This window comes from Phacochoerus africanus, chromosome 13 (assembly GCF_016906955.1).
Source record: "Phacochoerus africanus isolate WHEZ1 chromosome 13, ROS_Pafr_v1, whole genome shotgun sequence".
Taxonomy (NCBI): domain Eukaryota; kingdom Metazoa; phylum Chordata; class Mammalia; order Artiodactyla; family Suidae; genus Phacochoerus; species Phacochoerus africanus.
In genome coordinates this window covers 25,524,842-25,548,093 of record NC_062556.1, presented here as the reverse complement: position 1 = coordinate 25,548,093, position 23,252 = coordinate 25,524,842, and the positions used below count along the sequence as shown (strand labels likewise).

The following is a 23,252-nucleotide window of genomic DNA, read 5'->3' as shown; positions in this document are numbered from 1 at the left end:
CAGAGCACCTGCCACTGGAGTCACCACTTGGCTACGGTTACAATTATCCAGTCATTATCCAAGATCCCTCTGCCTTCTGTACAGGCCCAAGAAGGGAGCTGAAAGGGGATGTGGTGGGAATCGTGACTCCTGCATCTTTCAAGTCCTTCTTAGTGGCCCTTCTCTCTGCTGTCTCTCCAGGAATGGGCAAGAACTTCTGGATTATTACTTTCTGAGGTAGAGCCAGTTCTAGTGGCTTCCACTTAGCCTTTCCACCATAACTGTCCTCACCCCACAGGTCTGGGGGCCACTGGGGGGGTGTTCCAATTAGGTACCCAGAGCTGGGGACATGACCACATGATAGGTTCAGGGGTCCACTGGGGCCACTGTGAGACTGACCCAAGCTAAAACTTCATTGTACATTACTGTGAAGATTTCATCGCCTGACCCCCATAAGCCCCTCCTCTGACTGATGAATCAGGGACTTATTTTTTTTTCTTTTTAGGGCTGCACTCGTGACACATGGAAGCTCCCAGGCTAGGGGTCCAATCAGAGGTACAGCTGCCGACCTATACCACAGCCACAGCAATGCCAGATCTGAGCCTCATCCCCGGCTCACGGCAACGCTGGATCCTTAACCCACTGAGCGAGGCCAGGGATCGAACCCGCAACCTCATGGTTCCTAGTCGGATTTGTTAACTGCTGTGCCACGACAGGAACTCCTGAGTATTAAGTTTAAAGACTTGCACTGTTCGTTATTGTTTATGTTGTCTAAGTTTGTTTGTTTTTTTTTGGCCGCACCCCTGGCATGTGGAAGTCTCAGGGCCAAGGATGGAACCCTAGGAACAGCAATGACAATGCCAGATCTTTAATCCTTTGTGCCACCAGGGAACTCCAATATCTAAGTTTTTATTGGCCCAACTAAAGTGGGAGCTTCTTGAAAACAAAGATAGATACCTAACTTTTTCTGCATTCCCAATAAACATCTAACAAATCATTAGTCCTTCAGAGGAAAAACCTTAATTGGCTTTGAACAATATTTTCCTCCACTGGGAAAGTTTCTCTCATTCAGGTATTCCTCCCTAGAGGCCTGCTTCCCTCCCTCCCTCTCTCTTCTCCCAAAGTAAGAATTCTACCCTAGTGCTTGCTTTGGCAGCACAGATACTAAAATCGGAACAACACAGAGAATACTAGCATGGCCCCTGAACAGGGATGACACGCAAATTCATGAAGCGTTCCATATTTTTTGCATTTGGAGTGGATAAGCAATGAGATGCTGCTGTATAGCACAGGGAACTATATCTAGTCACTTGTGATGGAGCATGACAGAAGATAATATGAGAAAAAGAATGCATATGTGTGTGTGTGTGTGTGTGTGTGTGTGTGTGTGTGTGTGTGTGTGTGACTGGGTCACTTTACTGTACAGTAGAAAATTGACAGAACATTGTAAACCAACTATAATGGAAAAAATAAAAATAATTTTTAAAAAAGAATTCTACTCTATAGTAAGCCACTGTGACTGATGAGTCCATGTCACAGAATTTAGTAAATACAGATCAAGTGTATTTAAAAAACGGGACAGGAGTTCCTGTCGTGGCGCAGTGGTTAACGAATCCGACTAGGAACCATGAGGTTGCGGGTTCGATCCCTGGCCTTGCTCAGTGGGTTAAGGATCCGGTGTTGCTGTGAGCTGTGGTGTAGGCTGCAGACGGGGCTCGGGTCCCTCGTTGCCGTGGCTGTGGTGTAGGTCGGTGGCTACAGCTCCAATTGGAACCCTAGCCTGGGAACTTCCATATGCCGCGGGAGCGGCCCTAGAAAAGGCAAAAAGACAAAAATAAATAAATAGATAGATAAATAAAATAAAATAAAATACAAAATGGGACAACACAGTTCTTATCCAGATCAAAAGAAAAATAATCTGCAGCATTATCTATGGACAAAATCTTCAATATGCCTACCATAATCAGCAGGTGTATAATTCAGAAGTTCAAAAGTCCAGTGTTTGTAGCTTGAATAATTCTGGTACATATCAAATATTTCCCGGGTAAACTGTTGACAGATATCACCTAAGGGTGAAGAAAACAGAAAATCAGCACACATTTTTAAGAGTCCTCCTTGGGTACAAGCCCCTTAGGAGGTGAGGTGTGACTACTTCCCAAATGAAACATGTTGAACAAACTTTTAAAGTTACAGTGTGTTGGAGTTTCTGTCGCGGCTCAGTGGAAACAAATCTGACTAGCATCCATGAGGACACAGGTTCGATCCCCGGCCTCGCTCAGTGGGTTAAGGATCTGACATGGCCGTCAGCTGTGGTGTAAGTCACAGAGGTGGCTCAGATCTGGCGTAGCTGTGGTTGTGGGAGTCGATCCTGAGCCTGGGAACTTCCACATGCGGCAGGTGCAGCCCTAAAGAAACAAATAAAATAAAGTTAGAGTGTGTCAAATCAAGGAAACAGTGAAGTATTTTTTGAGAGCATTTACAATAAAAATAATTTTATTTACCTCCAGTAGTTCTTCCAGATGTCACCTCTAAAATAACCTCGTTTTTGTCATATTTCTCCTTTGGCACTAGACTCCGGAAAAGCTGAAAAGGGAAGAAAAAATCAGTATTAGTGTGTATTTTTCCAGTGGTAAACTACTATTACTTGAACTTAAAAGACCCCAAATATTAAAAAAAAAAAAAATCAGTAATGAACAAAATCTTTTTTTTTTTTTTGTCTTTTTGCTATTTCTTTGGGCCGCTTCCGCGGCATATGGAGGTTCCCAGGCTAGGGGTCTAATCGGAGCTGTAGCCACTGGCCTACGCCAGAGCCACAGCAACACAGGATCCAAGCCGCGTCTGCAACCTACACCACAGCTCACAGCAACGCCGGATCGTTAACCCACTGAGCAAGGGCAGGGACCGAGCCCGCAACCTCAGGGTTCCTAGTCAGATTCGTTAACCACTGCGCCACGACGGGAACTCCCAGTAATGAACAAAATCTTAAAGCATCCCAAAGAGGTCCTAAAATGCTTTAATAAGTAGGTACAATTAGGCCTAAAATAAGCAATCAATTCACATAAACAATGAAGTTACTTGTTGAGCTATTTTCTACAATGCTATCGGATTATCTTAATTTTCTAAATTGCAGAAGTTTAGGTCAAAGTTCAGGGTTCCATTCAATTGTCTTCAGATTTTGTTTCTTATTAGTCCCGAACAGCAACTTCTTTCATCTAATGAAAAAAGTAAGCGTTGAAAGTCTTCATTTGGAGAAAATAAGGATTCTTAACATATGATTACATATTTTTCTCAGCAACGACAGCCGACACCAGACTTTGCCCTGTCTTCTCAGTAGAGGTGCTGTTGAAAAAATAGATTAAGGCTCAAATAGTTTCTCCATTGTGACAAGGAATTCCCAGCCTGGCTCAGTGGTTAACAAACCCGAATAGTATTCATGAGGACACGGGTTTGATCCCTGGCCTTGCTCAGTGGATTAAGGATCTGGCGTTGCCATGAGCTGTGGTGTGGGTCTCAGACGTGGCTCAGATCCTGCGTGGCTGTGGCTGTGATATAGGCCAGCAGCTGTAGCCCTGATTCGACCCCTAACCTGGGAACCTCCATGTGCCTTGGGTGCGGCCCTAAAATGATAACAGAAAAAAATAAATAAATGAAAGAGAAAAATAAAAGAAGGTAGCCAACGTCAGGAAGAAAAGGGAAGCAAGTTTATTTTTATTACTTCTAAAAAGCCTGTCTTTTTTAAAGACTTTTTTTATTTTATTTTTTTTAGGGCCAGACTGTGGCATATGCAAGTTCCCAGGCTAGGGGTTGGAACTGGGTCTGCGACCTAAACCACAGCCACAGCAACATGGGATCCTTAACCCAATGAGTGAGGCCAGGGATCGAACCACATCCTCATGGAGACTAGTCAGGTTTGTTACCACTAAGCCACAATGAACTCCTAAAAAGTCTTTCAAATCAAACTGAAAGTATCTATGTGTTATGATCCTCCCTACTCATGATTTTTTTTTTTTTTGGTCTTTTTGCCATTTCTTGGGCCGCTCCCATGGCATATGGAGGTTCCTAGGCTAGGGGTCCAATCAGAGCTGTAGCCGCCGGCCTACACCAGAGCCACAGCAACATGGGATCCGAGCCACGTCTGCAACCTATACCACAGCTCACAGCAATGCGGGATCCTGAACCTACTCACAATTTTTGAAATAGTCCATCTCTACTAGAAATAATAGAGCATGTGGGAGAGAATATTAGACAGCTGTTTAAATCAGGGAAAAAACTACCGCTTACCTCTACCTCATCTTCCTTAACCCTTAAAAGACTCTCTAGAGATTATCACAATAAGTGAAGTAAGCCAGACAAAGACAAATATTATGTGATATCGCTGATATAAGGAATCTTAAAAAAAAAAGATAGGAGTTCCCGCCGTGGCTCAGTGGTTAACGAATCCGACTAGGAACCATGAGGTTGCGGGTTCCACCCCTGGCCTTGCTCAGTGGGTTAAAGATCTGGTGTTGCTGTGAGCGGTGGTGTATTTATTTCCCAGACGCGGCTTGGATCTGGCTTGGCTGTGGTTCTGGCGGAGGCCGGCAGCAACAGCTCCGATTCGACTCCTAGCCTGGGAACCTCCATATGCCGCAGGAACAGCCCAAGAAATGGCAAAAAGAAAAAAGAAAGAAAGAAAGAAAAGATACAAATGGATTTATTTACAAAACAGAAATAGACAAACAGAAAACAAACCTATGGTTACCAAAAGGGAAGGGGGGGAATTAGGAGGTTGGAATTAACATAACATACTAATATTTACAGGACAGATAACCAACAAGGACCTACTGTGTAACACAGGGAACTATACTCAATATTTGGTAAAACTGAAAGGGAAAAGAATCTGAAAAAAAAAACACGTGTATACACAGGTATAATGGAATCACTGTGCTGTACACCTGAAACTAACACAAAATTGTGATGCGACTACACTTCAATTAAAAAAAAAAAAAGGAGTTCCCATTGTGGCTCAGGGGTAATGAATCTGACTAGTACACAAGAGGATTCAGGTTCAATCCCTGGCCTCGCTCAGTGGATTAAGGATCTGGCATTGCCATGAGCTGTGGTGTAGGTCACAGATGAGGCTCAGACCCGGCGTTGCTGTGGCTGGGGTGTAGGCTGGCAGCTGCAGTTCTGATTCGACCCCTAGCCTGGGAACTTCCATATGTCACAGGTGTGGCCATACACAATAAAAAAAAAAAGAGCCCCTACTGGATTCCTAGAATAGGGAAGACTGAAGGTAGGAGGAGAGCAAATATGACAAAGAGCAACATGGTACATAGCACTGTATCTTCATTTTGCTTCTTTTTCTTCTTTTTTTTTTTGCTTTTTTAGCACTGCTCCAGGGGCATATGGAGATTCTCAGGCTAGGGGTCGAACCAGAGCTACAGCTACCAGCCTACACCACAGCCACAGCAACGCAAGATCCGAGCCTCATCTGTGACCTACACCACAGGTCAAGGCAACGCCGGATCCTTAACCCACTGAGCAAGCAGGGATCAAACCCACAACCTCATGGTTCCTAGTCAGATTCATTAACCACTGAGCCACAACGGGAACTCCTCCTTACCCTTTTCTATGAGGAATTAAGATGCTGTAACTTTTTGGAACCTCAGTTTTTTGGTTTTTTTATTTGAGTAGGTTTGGGGGTCCAGGCCATTTTCACCTCTGGGACAATAAGATGAGGGAGAAAGGAAAAGGGGAGGAGAGCTCCCCTCTCCCATCTTCACCTTTAGCTTCTTGAAAATGGGCCCCTGCAGAATAAATCTGCCAGTTTTTATAAAAAACAAACAAACAAACAAACAAACAAAAAACCCAAACATACCTCATGGTATAACATGTTGATTTTTTGAGCAATAGTTCGCTTTTCTTCCAATGCAAGTTCTTGTAACTGCTTTTCATCCTGTTTATTTAGACCTAGGAACCATCAAGAGAAATAGTGGTAAGAATAAATTCTTATAGAGAAACTCTTAAATACTTACCTAATCTCTACCTACTAGGTTTTATTTCGATCATGTAAACAAAGGATTAAATGAAAGAAAAGTTAGGATGGGAGTTCCCATCATAGCTCAGTGGTTAAGGAACACGACTAGCATCCATGAGGACGCGGGTGGGATCCCTGGCCTTACTCAGTGGGTTAAGCATCCAGCTTTGCTGTGAGCTGGGGTGTGGGTCACAGACTTGGCTCAGATCCAGAGTTGCTGTGGCTGCTACAGCTCTAATTTCACCCCTAGCCCGGGAACCTCCATATGCCATGAGTGCAGCCCTCAAAAGGCAAAAAGGAAAAGAAAAGAAAAATTAGACTAGTTAAAGAATGTCAAGTAAGTATTTGCTCAGTATGTCCAAAAAAACTCAGGCTGAAAACAAGTATGATCTTGGCCCAAAGAGCTGGTAATGAATGTCTGTAAGAAATTATAGACATCAGTGATTAATCAAACAGTTCCAAAAAGGGACTGGCTAATTTAATGTAAATTGGAGTGACCCTTTCCTGCCTAAAGGTAGCAGCCATGGAGTTCCCAGTGGTTAACGAATCCGACTAGGAACCATGAGGTTGTGGGTTCGATCCCTGGCCTTGCTCAGTGGGTTAAGGATCTGGCGTTGCCATGAGCTGTGGTGTAGGTCACAGATGCGGCTTGGATCCCGCGTTGCTGTGGCTCTGGTGTAGGCCAGTGGCTACAGTTCCGATTAGACCCCTAGCCTGGGAACCTCCATATGCCCCAGGAAGTGGCCCTAGAAAAGGCAAAAAGACAAAAATAAATAAATAAATAAAAGGTAGCAGCCATTACTCAGCACACTGAGTAGTCTAGCATGGCTAGAACCTCCACTTCTTTTCAAGAGAAGTCAGAAATAAGAACTTGAAAGTTTGAGATCTCCCAAAATGTTCATACTCAGTAAACATTTTTTAATTTTAATTTTCATTTTTTAGGGCCGCACTTGTGGCATATGGAAGTTCACAGGCCAGGGGTCGAATCTGAGCTATAGCTGCTGGTCTACGCCACAGTCACAGCGATAGCAACACGGGATCTGAGCTATGTCTTCAACCTACACCATGGCTCAAGGTAATACCGGATCCTTATTCCACTGAGTGGCGCCAGGGATTGAACCCAAGTCCGCATGGATACTAGTCAGTTTCAATTCTGCTGAGCCACAAGGGAACTCCAGGAAATATTGTTTAAAAACACCATGTGGGTCCAAAAACCCCACAATTTTGCAACCTCTGCTGTTTGGAAGGAATGGTCCTTTTCAGAGTATTTCAAAGCAGAAAGTTAGACCATGGAACTCTAACAAAACAAGTTATCAATGAGGGGTGGTCAAGCATGATGGACCCCATAACATTTGACGCCAATGTTTCAGATACCTAGAGACCCCGTATGTCAGGGGCGATGTGTACTAATGAGGTAGAAATTTTTGAGTCTTCATAATAAAGAAGAAAACAGAAAGGAAGACCCATAATTATGAAGGAGAGAAGGCTCATTAAAATTCTTCTCCGGCCATAGAAGTCAGTGAGGTCTGGTGGGATTCTATGCTTTTAATAATTCGTTCCTGCTTTTAATAATTAACATTTACTATGCGATAAATACTCTGCTAGTTGCTGGGGACACAGGATGAATAAAACCTGATTTAGGCCTCAAGTGGCTCAGGCTGATGGGAAAGGCGGACATGTGATTTCAGTATTTGATATAGGTAGTGCCATGGAGGCATAAAGGGTGGCTTAATCCAGGCTTCAAGCCTTGAGGGAGGTTCCTAGATCAAGTGCCATCTGAACTTAATTCTAATTCTGGATCATCTGTTGCAGAATTATAATATCACTACTGGCCTCACCTTGGGCACTAAGTCTCAAATGGGAACCTGGCTGACCTTACTCAATAGAGCTATCTGCTGGGGCAAAGATACCAGAAAAACCTGCTGATTTGCAATCATATAATATTATTTGGGGGGCTTATTATTACTATTATTTTGCCTTTTGTCTTTTTTAGGGCTGCACCTGCAGCATATGGAGGTTCCCAGGCTCGGGGTTGAATCAGAGCTACAGCTGCTGGCCTACGCCACAGCCACAGCCACAGCCACACAGGATTCGAGCCGCATCTGCGACCTACACCACAGGTCACGGCAATGCCGGACCCTTCACCCACTGAGCGAGGCCAGGGTTCGAACCCCAACCTCATGGTTACTAGTCAGGTTTGTTAACCACTGAACCACAATGGGAACTCCTGGGGCCTCTTATTATTTACTGAACTGTAAACGCCGATCTAATTCAATTTCATTCTATCAACAGACTTAAAAGTCTATTATATCCTACGTTTGGCACTATAAGAGATAAAAATGAGTAAGACACAGGTTCTGCACTTGAGGAACAGACAATGGGGGAAGGAGTTAAAGTTAAGACAACTATGTAAAGGATTAAAATACAAAACAGAAAGGAAATTTTACTTGTTTTACAGAAGGGAGTAAAGCCAAAGTATGACAGCCAAGCCTTACTTTGTAAGCAGACTGAACTTTAGGAAGGTGCGATTTGTGGGTTAAAAACATGAGCAAAAACATAGACAAGGAGATTCTCTTGTGGCCAGAGGGTTAAGGATCTGGTGTTGTCACTTGCAGCGGCTCAATTGGGGGGAGGGTTGGCTCCCTGGGCCCGGGAACTTCCATGTGCCTCGGGTGTGCGCCCCCCCCAACATCACCCCCAAAAAAGACACAGACATGGAAAGTTCTGAGTATATTCAGAGAATGGCAAATTATTTTGATTGGAAGCTGGATTAGGCAAAGGGAATAATATACTACACAGAAAGGTGGGGGCCACTCTGCAGAGCCTCCTTTTTTTTTTGTCTGTCTTTTTTTTAGGGTAACCGCGGGATATGGACGTTCCCAGGCTAGCAGTCCAATTGGAGCTGTTGCTGCTGGCCTACGTCACAGCCACAGCAATTCCAGATCCGAGCCGTGTCTGTGACCACAGTTCATGGCAACGCCAGGTTCTTAATCCACTGGGTGAGGCCAGGGATCGAACCCTCGACCTCATGGTTCCTAGTCGGATTCATTTCCACTGTGCCATGACGGGAACTCCATGCAGAGGCTCTTAAATACCAAACCAAGAAACCTTAACTTAAAGGCAATGGGAGATACTGGAAATTTAGGGTGGGAGATTAATTATTAATTAATATGATTAAGCTTGAACTGAGACTGGGAAAGCTTAGAGGTGAGACAAGTTAGGAACCTACTGTACTCATCTGGGACTAAGATGTAATGAAGATATAAGCTAGGAGAGAACAGAAGGGGACTCAATGCAAGATGTATTACAGAGGTAAACTATTGGACTTCACATCATTGTGCAGTGGGTAAGAGCAGAGGCTGTGGGGTCTCGCTGACTCGGTTCAGAGCTTAGCTCCTCTCCTGAACTTTGGCATTTTAACCTCTGTTTCTTCATCTATAAAATATGAAAATTATGAATTCCTACTTCCTAAGGTCATCATGAACATTCAAATGAGATAATATTTGTAAATACTTAGCTTTGTGCCTGGCACATACCAAGACGTAATAAATTATCTAATCCAATCTACTAATATTACACAGGATACAAGCACAGCTGAAAGAGGTTATGTCAATTTAATTTGGAAGCATTTAGTTCCTATGATGTGCAAGGAACGTTCCCCAAACTAATTAACTACCAATTTGAGTGGCATTATGCAAAAGAGTAAAAACAAATCCTCATTAAACCTAGGTGACAGACCCATGGGATCACTAACAGAAGGCAGGAGAAGGTAGGGCTTTGAACATCCAAGACTTTACAGGTGTAACTGTGACTGGTCTTGACTTTGCTTCACACCTCTACGGCTTAATGTAACAGGATGGAGTGCAGAAGAAAGTGTATAAACTAAACTAAAAGCCAATAGAAAATCTGGATACATGTTGGATCCCAAGTTAGTCCATTACACTGTTCTGTATATTTTGGAAAGTTTTCATAAAAGTTAAGGCAATAACAATATTAAGAAATACTAAAATGATAAATTAACACCTCTCACGTTATATACCTAATTAATACATATAGATCAATGGCCTAAGTGTAAGGGTTAAAAATATAAGTCTCTTGGAAGAAAACATAGATATAAATTTTTGTGACCTTGGATTATGCGATAGTTTCTTAGATATGGCACCAAAACACAAACAACAAGAGAAAAAAAAAAGATAAGCGTAACATCATCAAAATCAGAAACTGTGGTGCTTCAAAGGATAACCAGAGAATGGGAGAAAATTTTTGCAAATGATCGATCTGATAAGGAAGCTGTATCTATACTATAAAGAACTCTTACAACCCAACCACAAAAAAGACAACTCAATCCAAAAAACGGGCAAAGGATCTAGGTAATATCCAATGGCCAAGAGGCATATGAAAAGACACTTAACATGATTTATCAAGGCAATGTAAATCAAAACCACAATAAGATACCACTTCACACCCACGAGGAAAGCTAGAATCAAAAGGGAAGATAACAAAGGTTGGAGAAGATGTATAAAAATTGGAACACTCTTTCCCTAGGAATGGAAGGTAAAACAGCACTGCCATGGTGGAAAACCAGTCTGGCGGTTCCCCAAAAATTTAAGCATAGAGTTACTGTACAATTTAGCAATCCATGTCCACATAAAAACTTGTACACATAAGCTCATAACAGCATTTCATCATAACCAGTAAGTGGAAACAACTCAATCCAACAATTGATGAGTAGATATTTTAAAACGTGGTCTGCTCATACAATGGGATATAATTCAGCAATAAAAAGAAAGGAAGTACGGAAACATGCTATAGGCGATCCCACTGTGGGGCCACGGGATCACAGCAGTGCCTTGGCAGCGCTAGGATGCAGGTTCAATCCCCAGCCTGGCACAGTGGGTGAGAGATCCAGCACTGCCACAGCTGTGGCTTGGGTCACAACGGCCACTCAGGTCTGATCCCTGGCCCGGGAACTCCACACGCCGAGGGATGACCAAAAAACAAACAACGCCTTCCTCCCAGAAAAACCCAGAAACATGTTAAAACATAGATGAACCTTAAAAATATTAACCTAAGTGAAAGAAGACAGTTACAAGGGTAACATATTGTATGATTCCAGGAGTTCCCGTTGTGGCGCAGCAGAAATGAATCTGACTAGTAACTATGAGGACCCAGGCTCAATCCCTGGCCTCACTCAGCAGGTTAAGATCTGGTGTTGCTGTGGCTGTGGGGTCGGCCGGCAGCTATAGCTGCAATTAGACCCCTCCCTGGGAACCTCCATATGCTGAGGGTGCAGCCCTAAAAAAGCAAAAAAAAAAACAAAAAAACCCCAAACCCAACATATTGTATGACTCCATTGATATAAAATGCCTATGAAGTTTCCATTGTGGCTCAGCAGGGTAAGAACTGGACTAGTTCCATGAGGATACGGGTTCCACCCCTGGACTCCATCGGTGAGTGAAGGATCTGGCATTGTCGCAAGTGGTATACATAGCAGATGCAATTTAGATCCCAAGTTGCTGTGGCTGCGGTGCAGGCTGGCAGCTGCAGCTCCAGCTCCGATTCCACCCCTAGCCTGGGGATGTCCATATGCCTCGGGGGGGCGGCCCTAAAAAGAAAAGAAAAGAAAAATGTCTGAAATAAGTAACTATAGAGACAAAAAGTAGATCAGTGTTTGCCTAGGGCTGGCAGGGATGGGGGCATTGAGATAAGACGGCTAAAGGGTGCAGGGATGATGAAATAATACCCATACCATACAAGCTCTTTCGTGGGGTAGGAACTGTATTTTTGTGTCCCTGGTATGAAGCACCTAGGACACGGCTCAATATCGATCTAGTCAATAAATTAAAGCTTCTAAAAGTCAACAGTCTGTCTCACGAGCCCTAAGAGCTTTTTGGCAAGTACAAGGAGGACCTCGGTCTCTTAGGGGTTGCTCTTTAGTAGCTGAACTACTTCAAACACCCAGAGTACAGAGTCCTGTGCTTTCCAAGCGCAGAGCTTAGTGCTTGTAGGCTTTTATAAGGAATGAGTTCAATAGAGTTCAACTTAGAAAATCGATCCTGTACTCATACACACACATTATCTTTCACCTACTTTTACACATTGATTCTAATTCTTCAATGGCTTGTTCAGCCTCCTGAATTTCCTTGTAAATGATGGCAAGTGGTGCCAGCTCCGCATGCCGTCGATTCAAGGACCTTCGGTCCCCTTCAGGCGCAGAGATGTGCTGCAAACAACGATCAAGTGTCTGGTACTCCTTACTCAGGTCCTCCATATATTTCTGTAGTGCTTTATGTCTCCACTGCATCCTGGTATCTTGATGACAGTATCTCCTGGACCAGCTCTTATTTAACAGACGACAGAGAAGGTGATTCCTGTCTTGTCTCAAAGCCCCTGGCCTTGTGTCCAGATGTGTCTGTGTAAGCCGATGAGAACGGAGATGGACATGGCACTGGTGGTGACCATGAAGAGATGGATGTCTACAAAGCCAAACATACAGGTGACGATTCATCTCAGCATCTGAAACAAAATAAACACAATTGGAAAAAAAAAAAATCAACTTCACGATATAAAAAGCGGGAAGGAGCCTCAAGAAATCTTGCTCAGTTCACAGCCTCGGTCAGCTCCAAACCCATCTGAAATTCAATAACCCACAAAAAGAAAATAACTCTTCAAACCTCTGAATTTAACATATTGAAATAAATGAAGGAGTTCCCAGTGTGGCTCAGGGTAATGAGCCGGACTAGTATCCATGAGGATGCAGGTTCAATCCCTGCCTCTGCTCAAGGGGTTAAGGATCCCGTGCTGCCATGAGCTGTGGTGTAGGTCACAGATGAGGCTCGGATCTAGTGTTGCTGTGGCTGTGGTGCAGGCTGGCAGCTGCAGCTCCAGTTCAACCCCTAGCCTGGGAACCTCCATGTGCTGCAGATGTGACCCTAAAAAATACATAAATAAATAGTGAAGATAGCACTGTTTTCTACCCATTCAATACAGATGATTAACTAAGGTGTGAATAGAGTGTAACTAAATTACACGCAATACTGATATATTGATATATATACGGATATATTTTCTACTATAAATATACCAATAGAATGAGTTAAATCTGCTATTTTCTAGAAAGTATCCAGAACCTGAAATACAATGGGTGAGTAAGCACTTGACAAGGATAAAATAACCATGCAAAATTTAGGTGGCTCACATATTAATACATTTCTAAGGAAGAAAGATTTCTTCTAAGGAAGAAATCTAAGAATTTCTAATCTGTTTTGAAGGAAATAGTATTTTTGTGGGTTTTTTTTTTTTTTTTGTCTTTCTAGGGCTGCATGCGAGCACATGGAGGTTTCCAGGCTATGGGTCCATTCGGAGCTGTAGCCACCAACCTATTCCAGAGCCACAGCAACGTGGGATCCAAGCCACATCTGTGACCTACTCCACAGCTCATGGCAATGCCGGATACTTAATCCACTGAACAAGGCCAGGGATTGAACCTATAACCTCATAGTCAGATTTGTTAACCACTGTGCCATGAAGGGAACTCCAGGAAATAGTATTTTTGTATAATGCTTTTAGATCTCCAGATGCCCAGGAAGTCAAGTAACTTCAGCACGATTATTCATTCCAACAGAGACAGAGCTGAGGCAAATGCAGGTTGCCTCTTCAGAGCTCAGTGCTTTTGTTCCCAGCTATGCAATCACTCTTCAATTGCTTCCCTTCTAGCTGAGAGGGAAGAAAAACCTTAAACATTAACATACTAAGAAAGCAGAAAATTTGGTTAAAAAAAAAAGTCAATGGACGTTCCCATTGTGGCTCAGTGGGTTAAGAACCAACTAGTATCCACGAGGATGCAGGTTCAATCCCTGGCCCCACTCAGTGGGAATAGGTCGCAAATGCAGCTTGGATCCTATGTTGCTGTGGCTGTGGCATAGGCCTGTAGCTGCAGCTCTGATTCGACCCCTAGCCTAGGGACTTTCATATGGGTGTGACCCTAAAAAGACAAAAAAAAAAAAGACAATGATGATAATTAAATGAAAAAAGAAAAAAAAAACAGTATGTTCCCAATAAAGTTTTCAAATTTTTCTAGAGTATATGAAATACACGGGTTTACTCCATTTTAAATTGAGGAAGACCTTTTTTTTGAAAAAAAGAAAACTAAGAAAGAAACATACCAAAATGTTATGACGATCTCTAGTTGTGGGATTAAGGATACTTTTTGCTTGCTTTCTTTTTTTCTTACTTCTCAGTGTTTTCCAAGTTTCCTACAGGTACAGCACATAACTCTTTTATAATCAGGCAAAAAAAATTACTTAAAAAAATTAAAAGTTATGAGAGATCCTGTTGGCTCAATAAGTTAAGAACTCAACTAGTATCCATGAAGATGCAGGTTCAATCCCTGGCCTCACTCAGTGGGTTAAGGATCCAGCGTTGCTGTGAGCTGTGGTGTAGGCTGGCAGCTACAGCTCTGATTCGACCCCTAGCCTGGGAACCTCCATATGCCCCGGATGCAGCCCTAAAAAGGACAAAAAGACAGAAAAAAAAAAAAAAAAGCTAACAAATGTACACAATGATTTTACTGAGTATAAAGGGGAAAAGATAAAGTGTTCTAATACTTTGCCCCTAAAATCCTGTGGTTCAAAGGTGAAATAAGGGTCAAAATTGATCAGAATCAACCTTTAATTGTCTACAGTGTTCCATCTATGCTACATGCATTCATATATTAGCTCCTTTGATCATTTTAATTTTGCTATTTTAGAGAGTATTATTTCCCAGGAAATACACTATTTGGAATGGTCTCTAAAATATTCAGTCTGCAGAGTTATACCGACAAAATTTAACATAATCACATTCGGAAAAGAACTGCACCAATGTCCAACAGCCACAAAGGTTACAGTCCTCCAGCAGGAGTTTCTGTGTCTTCGCACAGTCTCAAAGACATCACAGAAGTGTTTCCATTTGCAAATGGACAGAACGACGACAATAAAAAGGCAAAAAGATTTTTGTTACAACATTTCTAGCTAAATTTCCATTTTAGGCACAGTTAGTAGAATGAGCAGTTCTCAAGGTCATGAAACTATGTTAAATAAAACGCAAGATGAATGAGCAGTTCTCAAGGTCATGAAACTATGTTAAATAAAACGCAAGATGTTTATTCTCTACCATTATATATACCTGAGCATAGCAAGTCTTCTCCATCACCCTCCACAGTAACAAGAGTAAGCTGATACTCTGGAAGGAACGCTCAGCCTCGGCAAGTGGGTAGTGATACTAAGCCCACACGAGAGCAGCACGTGTAAGCCACACAGTATAACGCGGCATATGGAGTGATCCCATAGGGAAAAAAAGCTGGAGAAAGGAAAAAGACTTTTAGGATCAGAAAAAAGAAGTGAATTGTGAGTACCTTAAAAAACAACAAAAAAAGGACGTTAGGTTTCCTTACCGAGGGAACCTTCTGGGATCCACTAGGATTTCAGCCCTATAGACACCTGATCACTTTTACTTCCGGGTTCGCCACTTCCGGCTAAAGCCGTCAAGCCACCTTCTCCTCCGTCTGGGTTTTTCTCGGGAGCAGTTGTTCTTGGGTGTGCGTAATAAACTACCAGAAGAAACAAAAGAGAAAAGTGGCAACTCGAGGAAAATTCCCAAGAGGCAACCAAGCCTCGTGATCTCCGGAGTCGGAGTCCAGGGTGTAGGTTGCGATGGAGAGGGGAGCCGGCGAGCGGCAGCAGCTGTGCCAGAACATTGAAAGAACCATAACTCCCCAGAGCGCCTCCCTGGGAATTCTGGGAGTTGTAGTTTATTTCGGACAGGGGGCCCCACCCCCAACGCCCTAGGCCGAAGGTGGAGCTTTGGTTTTCAACATTTTAGGCAAGCCCAGAAGAGATTTTCTACAGCTCTGCCTAAGAGATAAGTATATACAAGAATTTCTTTATAGATGGAGTCACTAGAGCAGCGATTCCTAATTTTTTAAAATGAGGATACCTTTTTATCATTGAATACTTCAGAGGATTCTGCCTCCTAATAATTACTTTCAGTTTCCATTGCTTGAGGAAATACCTAATGACTAACTGAGACTGTGCCTTTGTATTTTTAAAAATCATAACAGGGGAGTTCAGTGGAAATGAATCTGACTAGCATCCATGAGGGTGCAGGTTTGATCCCTGGCCTCGCTCAGTGGGTTAAAGTATCTAAAGTATCTAGTGTTGCTGTGAGCTGTGGTGTAGGTTGCAGATGCAGCTCAGATCCCTTGTGGCTGTGGTATAGGCCAGCAGCTACAGCTCTGATTAGACCCCATCTGGGAACCTCAATGTGCTGCAAGAGTGTTCCCCCCCCCAAAAAAAGACAATAATAAACAGTTTCAGGAAAATGCAAATATATTGCCTTACTTTTTTTTTTTTTTTGGTCTTTCGTCTTTTTAGGGCTGCACCCACGGCATATGGAGTTTCCCAGGCTAGGGGTCTAATCGGAGCTGTTGCTGATGGCCTCCATACCACAGCCACAACGCTGGATTCGAGCCACGTCTGCAGCCTACACCACAGCTCACTTCAACACCGGATCCTTAACCCACTGAGCAAGGCCAGGGATGGATTGCCTTACTTTGAATATTTAACAGGGATACAGAGCTTGGAGATTGAATTTACAAATCATTGACCTAGTGCCTCAGTATTTCTTACTGAAAAGCAAAGGCAAAAATAATTCCGTATTACTGACTTCACAGCATATTTTCTTATGTTGTGACCAAATATGAAAAAAGGAGAATTCAGGGTTCCCTTGTGGCACAGTGGGCTAAGGAACTGTTGTTGTCACTGCAGCTGCCTGGATCACTCTTGTGGTGTGGGTTTGATCCCTGGCCCGAGAACTTCCACATGCCCCTGGTGCAGCCAAAAAAGGTGGGGGGGGGGAGAATTAGACAAATGTAAATATCTAATGTTTATTACCTATTTCAAGGTACCAACTTTTTTTTTTTTTTGGTCTTTTGAGGGCCACACCTGCGGCATGTGGAGGTTCCCAGGCTAGGGGTCTAATCAGAGCGATGGCTGCTGGCCTACACCACAGCCACAGCAACGGAAGATTCAAGCCGTGTCTGTGACCTACACCACAGCACACGGCAACGCGTGAGGGAGGCCAGGGATTGAACCTGCAACCTCATGGTTCCTAGTCGGATTCGTTTCCACTGCATCATGATGGGAACTCCTCAACGTATCAACTTCTACCACCTACATATCAGATACTACTGTAAATGGTTTAGGTCTATTAATTAATTTAATCCTTATGACAACCCTAAAACACCCATTTTACAGAAGAGAAAACGAAGGCACAGAGTTAAGGTAACTTGTCCAAGGTAAAAGAGTTACTAAGTGATATTGCTGAGATTCAGTCAAGGCAATCTGTCTTAGTGACCTGTGGCTCTTAAGCTCTGATGTGGCCTTTCTCCTCCAGAAAAAAAAAAAAAATTCAGTCATTCATTCAGCAACTGTTGAGTGCCATTAACATTCTCACTGTCCTAGACATGAGAATTTAGCAGAGAATAGGAAAGACAAAAATCTTCGCCCTCAGGGAGCCTATGTTCTAGTAGGGAACAAAGTCCAAAACCCCATATAAGATGTGCTCCTAAATCATCTAATGAAATCCTTTCATGTTTTCTTTTTCTTTTCTTTTCCCTGCTGTTTTTATTTATTTATTTATTTGCAGTTTTTTTTTTTTTTCCTTCCCCCGCTGTACAGCATGGGGACCAAGTTACACATACATGTATACATATTTTTTTTTCCTCCCATTGTTTTTTTCTTTTTAGGGCCACACCTGCATCATATGGAAGATCCCAGGCTAGGGGTTGAACTGGAGCTGCAGCTGCTGGCCTATGCCACGGCCATGGCCACACCAGATGCAAGCCACATCTTCGAGCTATGCTGTCCATGGTGGCAACGCAGGATCCTTAACCCACTGAACGGGGACAGGGGTCAAACCCAAATCCTCATGGATACTAGTCAGGTTCATTACTGCTGAGCCACAATGGGAACTCCTGAGTTCCATCTGGATCACACTTTCTGGGAGAATTCAAGGTCCTCTGCAGGGGACCTAAAATGTCATAGGCTGGCCCCAGGGATGAGTGATGTTGTTGATACGGGTGATGCTTGTTGAAGTGGGGGCATGGATGGTGTTCAGGAAGAAGAGGAAGGAGGCCATGAACTCGCTCCAGAATGTCAAGGAGAGGCCAATCAGCATGACCCCAAAGATCACACCACTCAGAAGCCCTGGAAGGAAAGGGTGAAAGTGAAGAAGAAGAGGCCGGAACCCCTGGCCTCCTTGCACTGTGAGATCCTCACACACCTGGGACGTTGTGAAGAGCTCCAGGCCAAAGACGGCCACCACTGCAGCCAAGGTGGCCATGCTTTGGGCCAGGACCATGCCCCAGGCCAGCCCAGGCACGTGGGCCTGACTCAGGTCTCTGTGGCAGGGAAGCCCAGTTTGGTTGGAGCAAATGTGGACGTGCCATAGCCTGAAGAGGCGGTCCTTGATCAGGAGCCAGCGGTCATCACTGATGAAGATGGAGAAGAGGATCGTGGCCCTTGAGGCCAGATGAAGGATTCAAAGATGGACCAAGGATGGCGTTCCCATCGTGGCTCAGTGGAAATGAATCTGACTAGGATCCAGGAGGATTCAGGTTTGATCCTTGGTCTCGCTCAGTGGATTAAAGATCCGGTGTTGCCGTGATCCATGGTGTAGGCCAGTGACCACAGCTTAGATTCCACCCCTAGAGCCTGGGAGCCTCAAAATGCCAGAGGTGTGGCCCTAAAAAAAAAAAAAAAAAAAAAAGGAGGGTGTTAAAAACACAGCAAACTATTCATTGAAAAAAACATGTGATGCATATATATATAAAAGGCTGAATTATGAATCTTTATTTTTCTTTTTATAGAATTATGAATTTTCTAAAATTTTGTGATGGGTGTTGTAAAGAAGAACCCTTGAAAAGAAAAAAAGACATTATGTCATGTTTGATTGAAAAGCCTTGTGGAATTATTCTTATTGGATCAATCTATGAAGTTAAACAACCTGTTTCCAAAAAGTCTGATGTATTACCAGATAGCACTTCCAAAAATAGTCATAAAAGAGGTTAATTCAGTGAAAAAAAAAAAAGCATTTTAATTAGATTAGAAAAAAGAGCTACCATGTCTAAAATATTTCTCACAATAAAGTCAACTACGGGGAGTTACCGTTGTGGCTCAGTGGCTAATGAACCTAATGAACCGACTAGTACGCATGAGGACATGGGTTCAATCCTTGGCCTTGCTCAGAGGGTTAAGGATCTGGCATTGCCATGAGATGTGGTGTAGATTGAAGACAAGGCTCAGATCGCGTGTTGCTGTGGCTCTGGGAACTTCCATTTGTCATGGGTGCGGCCCTAAAAAGACAAAACAAAACAAAAAAAAAATCAACCATGACTAGTTTCTTTGTTGAATGAATTTGCAATGGGCACTGACAATTTGGTATCTCTTTGTCAGAAACAAAATGATCTATGTTCCTCTCCTCCAAAGTGGGGCATGCTAAGACAACAAAATATGTGGTGCTATTTTCCAGCTCCATCTAGAGCAAAATTAGCCCGAAATCCAACAGGGTAAGGAATGAGGATTTCACTTAGCTTCTTCTTAGAAATCTCCAGATTGTTTTAAAGGTCCTGAGGACACTCTTGTGTCTAGAGTTCTAACAGAAGGTTTAATTGTGTCCTACTGAAAGTATTTCATATCAATAAAGTGTCAGCTAGGGCTTAGGGCTTTCCCAGAGAGAAGCAAAGCACCAGAGTTTCCTCAGCCCTGAACGTTCTTTTTTTCTTTTATTTTTAGAGCCACACCCGCAACATATAGAAGTTCCCAGGCTAGGGGTTGCATTGGAGATGTAGCTGCAGGCCTATGCCACAGCCACAGCAACACCAGATCTGAGCTGCTTCTGTGACCTACACTGCAGCTCAGATCAAACCCACATCCATACTAGTCGGATTGGCTTCCACTGCGCCACAACAGGAACTCCTGCAATGGCTTGAGACTTTAATCAGATAGATTTTACTATATATATAAAGAATAAAGATTTTAATCAGACATATATTTACTATAAAGTGAAGGCAGGAATTAATTAGCAATTTAATACAAAATTCAAGCTCTCACTAAGGCGGAAAAGAAATAGAAAAACAAAGATTAATCTATTTGTATTTTTATAAACTACTTTTTCTGACAGAAACAGAATACAAAGAATGTAAAGGCAGAATATCTTATTTTCATATATTCATTCTGCTTCTCAGATATTTCCTAGCTTGAAAAAAATTGAGCTAAGAAATACGCCACCTGCTGGCATTGGTAGAAGCTACAGCACAAGCAATTTTCAGAGTCAAGAGGAGTTTAAAAGACCTTGAAATGTTACCTAGTACAACGTTCCTTTTATTCTTAACGACAACAACAAAGCAAAAAAATAGATCCTGGAGACTTCCTTTTTACTCTATAAAATAGTATGAGCTGGAGTTCCCATTGTGGCTCAGCAGTAATGAACCCAACTAGTATCCCCGAGGATGCGGGGATCTGATCCCTGGCCTCATTCAGTGGGTTAAGGACCTGGTGTTGCTGTGAGTGGCAGGGTAGGCCATAGTCATGGCTCGGATCTGGTGTTGCTGTGGCTGTGGAAGTGGCATAGGCTGGCAGCTACAGCTCTGATTTGACCAACCCCTAGCCTGGGAATGTCCATATGCAGCAGGTACAGCTCTAAAAAGACAAAAAAAAAAAAGTATTAGCTTATTGCCAAGCTGACTTCATGTCTTCTATACCTCCTTGGTAATTTCATCTCTTCCATTTTTTCACCCTAAATTTCAGGCTAAATACTTTCCTCAAATTGTTTACTTTGGTTTTGAATTATACATTTTCAAGCCTTCATTTCAATAAATTAAATTTCTCTATCTTTTTCTACTAACAGTAGTCTTCAAATACCCTTTATAAGCCTTAAATACTTTTCAATGTATATCCAAATCTTCACTGAGGAATACACTGTCATCTAAACTGTGTATGTGTACGTGTGTGTGTGTGTGTGTGTAGATATGTCTTTTTACTTTTTCTTTTCTATTACGAAATATTCAAATGCATCCAAAAGTAGAACAGTAAAATGCCCCCCCCCATGCAGTCATCACGAATTCTCAATATACAAATATATTTTGTCTTTTGTCTTTTTAGGGCCGCACCCATGGTATATGGAAGTTCCCAGGCTAGGAGTCAAATTTGAGCTGCAGCTGCCAGCCTACACCACAGCTCAAGGCAATCCTGGATCCTTAACCCACTGAGCAAGGCCAGGGATTGAACCTATATCCTCGTGGATGCTAGTTGGGTTCGTTAACCACTGAGCCACGATGGGAACTCTATAAATTCTCAATATCATCAAACATCTACTCAGTGTTCACATTTTCCTGTTTGTGTCCGATTTTTTTCTTTTTTTTGCATTTGTTTGATCAAGATTCAGAGAATGTCCGAACATAGCAATTTGTTCCTATATATTTGTTTTTTGTTTTTCCTTTTCTTTTTTGGCCTCCTGATGGCAAATGGATTTCCTACACTGCAACCGCGGGAGCAACAGGTCCTTTAATCCACTGTGCTGAGTTAGGGATGGAGCCTGCGTCCTGGCACAACAGAGACACCACCAGTCCCCTTGTGCCACAGTGAGAATTCCTAGTTAGTTTGCTTCAATCTATAGGTTCCCTCCTCTTTTTAATTTCTTTTACTTGGCAATGTATTTGTTAAAGAAACCAGCCTTGGGGAGTTTCAAACTAGACTAGATTTTTCTAGACTCCTGTTCTGCTGTTTATCATGCTCCTTTGTTTTCCGCATTTCCTATAAACTTGTCTAGATTCTGGATTGGGATGAAATTCCCTGATGCAGTGATTTTCAACTCTGGTTACACACTACATCCATGTGAGCAGATTTTTGAATGCCCAATCTCCAGCCCACCCCAACTGAATCAGAATTTATGGAGGTAGGACTCAGGCAACAGTAGATTTTTTTTTTTTTCCTTGCTTTTTTAGGGCTGCACCCGCAGTGTATGGAGGTTCCCAGGCTAGGGGTCAAATAGGAGCTATAGATGCCAGTCTACACCATGGCCACAGTAACGCAGGATCCGAGCCTACTACCAAACCACATTCACAACAACACCAGCTATCACATAGAGTGGGGACCCTTAATGATATGGAATAAGCTAGGCTCAACTGGGCCCACAGGAGACGTTCCTAAAAGATAAACATTACTTGGAGTTCCTATCATGGCTCAGCGGAAACGAATCTAACTAGCATCCACGAGGATGTAGGTTCAATCCCTAGCCTTGCTCAGTGGGTTAAGGATCTGGCGTTGCCATGAGCTGTGGTGTAGGTCGCAGACGTGGCTGGGATCCGGCGTAGGCCAGTGGCTACAGCTCCCATTAGACCCCTAGCCTGGGAACCTCCATATACTGTGGGTGTGGCCCTAAAAAGAAAGAAAAAAAAAAGAGGATAAATGTTACTTCTCTTCAGATACTTACAGTTGGTACTATGCTATTTTACCTGCTTTGCCTTTACTTTCTCTTTTTTTCTTTTTCCATTTGTCATTTGAAATTGGCCTTGAGGTGAGGCTGAGCGTGCTTGAGTTGGTTGAGATACATTCCAGAAAAGCCCCTGTCCTATAACCTGACTGGAGCACTGGATCTTCAGCTCATCCCACTATTAACCCTTTACTCCTGGAGATGGTGATACCTTGGGAGCCAAAGAATTTTCAGAAATCAGCAGTATCATGGTTGGTAGGGACTATGAGAGTGGGGCCTTCTGAGATGCTGTGAGCAGACACCCCCTTGCCCCTGCTGGTTGCCGAGGAGACCACCATCAGCTCGGCTGCCACTCAGCCCAGTTTCCCAAGAAGCCCTCCTTGCCGTCATCCTCTCTAATTGCTTGGGGAGCCTCGTTTCAGTGCAGAACACAGAGGTCCTTCTGGACCTCCCCCTCCACTCTTTTTGAGCCCTGCCCACACCCAAAAAGTTCCAGGGAGGGATGCCAGGCAGTTCCTGGGCCTAGGGATGGAACCTGCACCACCACAGTGACTCTAGCTGCTGGATCCTTACCTGCTGAGCCACCAGGGACATCCTGGACCTCCCCCACCTTCTCTGTTTTAGAAAACTCCCATGACACGTTCTCCCACCGCCAACAAACTCAGACTAGAGGGGGGAAAAAAAATCAAATAAGCCTCACCCTAGCTCTGATTACAGCCCATTA

At 43.2% G+C, this 23,252-nt stretch overlaps 1 protein-coding gene and 1 non-coding gene across 5 annotated transcripts in view; one reads left to right on the top strand and one right to left on the bottom strand.

Annotated features, from left to right (window-relative positions):
• MTRF1 (mitochondrial translation release factor 1) overlaps positions 1-15,763 on the bottom strand; it is a 34,425-nt gene extending 18,662 nt beyond the window's left edge. Inside the window, exons 1-7 of one of the 4 annotated variants that reach the window (XM_047756229.1) lie at positions 15,432-15,763; positions 15,164-15,337; positions 14,164-14,274; positions 12,089-12,514; positions 5,840-5,931; positions 2,481-2,562; positions 1,938-2,045 (exon numbers count right to left, since the gene is read on the bottom strand). In XM_047756229.1, coding sequence (XP_047612185.1) covers positions 1,938-2,045; positions 2,481-2,562; positions 5,840-5,931; positions 12,089-12,506 — 700 coding nt within the window. In that variant the 5' untranslated portion in view covers positions 12,507-12,514; positions 14,164-14,274; positions 15,164-15,337; positions 15,432-15,763. The remainder of the gene's footprint in view (positions 1-1,937; positions 2,046-2,480; positions 2,563-5,839; positions 5,932-12,088; positions 12,515-14,163; positions 14,275-15,163; positions 15,338-15,431) is intronic. The other 3 variants (XM_047756227.1, XM_047756228.1, XM_047756230.1) reach the window with 3 other exon arrangements.
• LOC125113676 (U6 spliceosomal RNA) lies at positions 1,120-1,226 on the top strand. Its single transcript, XR_007131541.1, has one exon. It is a non-coding gene; the product is annotated as a U6 spliceosomal RNA (small nuclear RNA).
• Positions 15,764-23,252: the final 7,489 nt, after the last annotated feature.